The sequence below is a fragment of the Mercurialis annua genome, linkage group LG3 (genome assembly GCF_937616625.2).
Source record: "Mercurialis annua linkage group LG3, ddMerAnnu1.2, whole genome shotgun sequence".
Lineage (NCBI taxonomy): Eukaryota > Viridiplantae > Streptophyta > Magnoliopsida > Malpighiales > Euphorbiaceae > Mercurialis > Mercurialis annua.
In genome coordinates, this window is record NC_065572.1 from 41,077,685 (window position 1) to 41,081,735 (window position 4,051).

The 4,051-nt window shown below is 35.2% G+C and overlaps 1 protein-coding gene across 1 annotated transcript; it reads right to left on the minus strand.

Moving 5' to 3' along the window:
• Positions 1–256: 256 nt before the first annotated feature.
• Positions 257–2,464, minus strand: LOC130014751 (uncharacterized). Its single transcript, XM_056105036.1, has 5 exons — positions 2,407–2,464; positions 2,229–2,362; positions 881–1,726; positions 480–794; positions 257–271 (listed from the first exon to the last, which is right to left on the minus strand). Exons 1-5 carry the CDS (start codon positions 2,462–2,464, stop codon positions 257–259), a joined length of 1,368 nt encoding a protein of 455 aa, XP_055961011.1.
• Between the last annotated feature and the right edge of the window lie 1,587 nt (positions 2,465–4,051).

Genomic DNA, 4,051 nt, shown 5'->3' on the forward strand with positions numbered 1-4,051 from the left:
GAGATAACATCAACGTGTTCGGAAGAAACAATAACACAAGGTTCACCACGGTCATCCTTGCCTTCAAGTACAGCCTTCTCGCAAACCAAATCTTCCAATTCGACTTTTTCAGCACCTTCTTCTTCATCAGCAGACTCCCTACCATCCCTTTCTTTGCTGGAAGTAGCTTTAGTATCAGCAGAAACAGGAACAACAGACTCCCTACCATCCCTTTCTTCTCGTTCCGTTACTATAGAAGTACCATTTTTACTTGGTTTCACTGAAATGTCCTCTGCAGGAAGAACAACCTTTTTTCCTTTGTCAACTCTTGTCTGCAAGCCATCAGAAACATCATGTTTCTCAATTTCAACCTGATATAGATATGGAGTTCACATTAGGTTCCCATCAGGTTACAATAACATAATATGAAATAACATAAATTATATTTAACTAAACTCTAAGTGATAAAAGTACAAAATACATAAATCAAAACAAATTACCGTTTTAGAATCACCAATCAGAGTTAGCCTATCATTCAATGAATTGACAACTGTCAAAAGTTCGGAACATTTGGAAGTGAATAAACGTTTCAAATCCATTATATCATCCTTAATCGTCTTTTGACCAGCCATCAAAATTTCCAGCCTCTCTTCCATAACATTTAAATTCGAAGTGTTCGACGTTGATTCACCGTCCTTCAATATATTAAATGCCGGACAATAACCCTCCTCGTTTCCCTTAATTTTTTTGAATAAGTCACCTAGACGAAGGGCATTCATCTCTGCCGGGGTTGGAACAATTGATCGGAAAATCATCTACACATAACAAATGAACACCATATATGAAAACAGAGTCGATGATAAATTACATTTGAAAAATTGAAAATTTAACACATACGAACCTCATCGGATGCAATCTCAACAAATAAATCCCTGTCAACATCAATGTATTTTGCAGGAACGAATGCTTGCCACCTCAGAATCCGCGGGATAGCATCTTTGTTCACTAGCTGAGCAAAGGTATTTTCCACCGCCGGGCAACACTCGTAGAACCAACATACCAGTGCATATGGTAAACCTTGAAGTCGATACTGGTAAATGTTGTCTTCAATAATAAGAGATCTCGGACTAAGAACAGCTCTTTTTGACAAAGAATCAAACGTGTACTTGAAAACGTCAATACCCCATGGATAGTCGTTCAAATCAGCCGAATCAACTACGTCAAAGTCCTTCAAAGGGATACGAGCAGTCCTCGGTGAAGCAAGCAAGAAGTTATGCAAAAAATGCATAAATGCTATCTTAAACCCATCCTCCTCCGACTCCCAACGCCTAGCTTTGAAAAAATCCCGAAGGGTCTGTTTAGAAACAGATTGCAGCCCGCTGAAGTACTTATCCAAAATGCCGTTTTCAACTTTTGTATAGGCATACTTACTGCTGTCACCTTGACAGTTTAAACCCGAGATCAAAGCAAATTCGTCGATTCCGAATTTCAGCCTATGACCGCCAACCTCAAACCACAATTCAGACTTCTTTAGCTGCTCCACCTCCCTCAACAATAAACAATGTATGATCTGATTTTGCACTTTGATCTTGGGAATATCAAGAAAGTAGCCAAAGCAAGATTGTCTAAACTTTTCCAATTCACCTGGAGTTAGAGTCGATTTGATATCAGAAATGACATCGTATGACATGCGCGTATCAATCTTCGAGTGAACACGATCTTCTCGGCTTACTTTAAACTGCCATAGCTGTATGGAAATTAGAGTGAAAACTGTTAGATATCAAACATTTCACCCAAGCAAGATTCAACTCTTTTTCTGTTTTGGTGTTCAAACTTAAATAGAAAATAAGCTATTCAAAATCACAACCTTACACATTAAGTTCTTATCAAATAGCATACAAGAAACATTTCCAACTTTGTAAATCCAATTTCTAACATTCCTCTCAATACAATGCCCAAAAATAACCAAATCAAAACCTGAAATTTCATTGTCAAACCCAGTAGAATGGAGGAATTAACCTTCAAAAACTGAAATTTCAGTACCCTAAAAAAATAGAGTTCATAACTGTACCTTCAAAACTATCTACCAACCAACCTAACCACAATTTTATATAAACATAATTCCAAACAATCATACTTAAACATAATTTCAAACAATCATATAAACAGAGTCAATTTATTATTTTAAGACATCAAACAATTCTAATGCAGTAGGTTCTTAATTGACTTATAAACTAATGAAATCATACCTTAGGAGGAGATTTCTTGGATTCAGTTCTGGAAATGCCTTTGTGTTTCTTCGATTTCGGAGGTGAATCATTTGCATGTCTCTTCTTACTCAACTGCACAGGAGATGGAGGAACTGAAGCTTCTCCGGTTGTCACTACCTTTTTGTTTTTTGAAGCTTTTTTGCAACGGATTTCTTACCCATATCAGCGATTTTGATATTACCGTCGTTCTCAGTGGCACCCCGTGTAGTCACCATGGATTTAGGTCATAAAGAAGAACACGGCAAATTAGGAAGGAAGAAAAGAGTTTTGATTATTTAGGAATGAAATCAAATTTTGCAATATCAAATGGGTATTTCCCGCTATATGAAAAAGGGAGAGGTAAATTATATGATACATTAGACACACACTAAAGAGACATATACCTTAGATGAGGATAAAATTGGAATAAAAAATTTAAAGGGTGTTGAAAATAAATTAATGTTTTCAATAGAGGCATTTTTTCAAGGGTAAAAAAATAAAATCAATAATTTAAAATTTTGAGATTTCAATTAATTTGTTATAGTTTTAATAATTTAAATGATTAAAATTATTATTTTAATTAGGGTATGTGCATATAAAGAACTGGACAAGTAAATACTCGATGTCTGGCTAAATACTCGACGAGTTTTAAGCCTAACATCGATTTTGTTTCTGTTCAGTGCTGCATAAACTCGATGATGGGTTAATATTCGACGAGTTTAAACCTAACATCGAGTTTATGCTAGTCCAGTTATGCCAAACTCGATTTCAGGCTTTGTTTTCGTCGAGTATTTAGACCCACCACGATTTATTTTGCAAATTACTGCAATTGAAAATTAAACCTCCCCCTTTTCTTTAGAAACCTAGAATCAAAACAAGTGAAAAAAAAAATTCTCTAAATCTTCCCCATTCCACAACCCGAAACCTAGCCTCTAAATTCATCAAATTGCTATCATAATCTTATCAAATCATTAACCAAAATGATGGTATCAACAAAGGGACGAGCTAAAAGAGTTGCTTCAAAAGGGAAATCATCAAGTTCAACTATGCCTCCGAAATTTGTTAGAAGAGAAGATTTGTCCTCAAATTATGATTGCCCATTTCCAATTTTCTCCGACGAAGAAGGTATTCGTTACGAAACTATTTCACGCAAGCCTATTGTTATACCTAGATATTTTGATTATGCTCTGTTGACTAGGATGGGTTTGAAATCAAAAATTGATGAAATAGTTGGTAGAATGGGTTTAAATTTTATTGCACATGGTAAGTATCAAGTTTATAAAGAGTTAACTAGAGAATTTTATACCACCTTGAATTATGCCTCTAAGAATGAAAAAGCAATTTCTTTTAGAATAAAAGGGGTTGATTATAGCATAGGGTATGATTTTATGAATCAGAAATTGAAGTTGCCTAAAGGTGGCATTAGAGGTTGTCCTTCAAATTTTGATGTTAATAGAGTATGGAAGCAATTGACCGGTGAAGACTCGGTCGATTTACAACAAGCTCCTAATGGACTCATAATTGAACCATCATATCTTATATTTCATAAATTCCTTTGTCATTCTATATGTGGTAAAAAGGAGTCGAATAGAGTAACGAAGGATGATTTACTAGTACTTGACTATTTAGTGCGACGTTCGGCAAAAAGTGTTGATTTCATACACTTAATTTTTAAAAGCATGATGACCATGGCAACATCATCTAAAGTTGCACTTGGAAATGGTCATTTAGTAACTTGTATAGCATTGCTTCATAGTGCTATTGATGAGGATGATTTGCATAAGATGGAATGTTTGGGGGATGCGTATCTTAATGAAACTATG

Excerpts from the sequence above, each read along its gene's own strand:
- LOC130014751 (XM_056105036.1), bottom strand. The coding sequence starts at position 2,464 with ATGGTGACTACACGGGGTGCCACTGAGAACGACGGTAATATCAAAATC. Across the intron at positions 1,727-2,228 it reads CCAAGAAATCTCCTCCTAAG|CTATGGCAGTTTAAAGTAAG; the intron begins GTATGATTTCAT and ends ATTTCCATACAG. Across the intron at positions 795-880 it reads TTGAGATTGCATCCGATGAG|ATGATTTTCCGATCAATTGT; the intron begins GTTCGTATGTGT and ends TGTTATGTGTAG.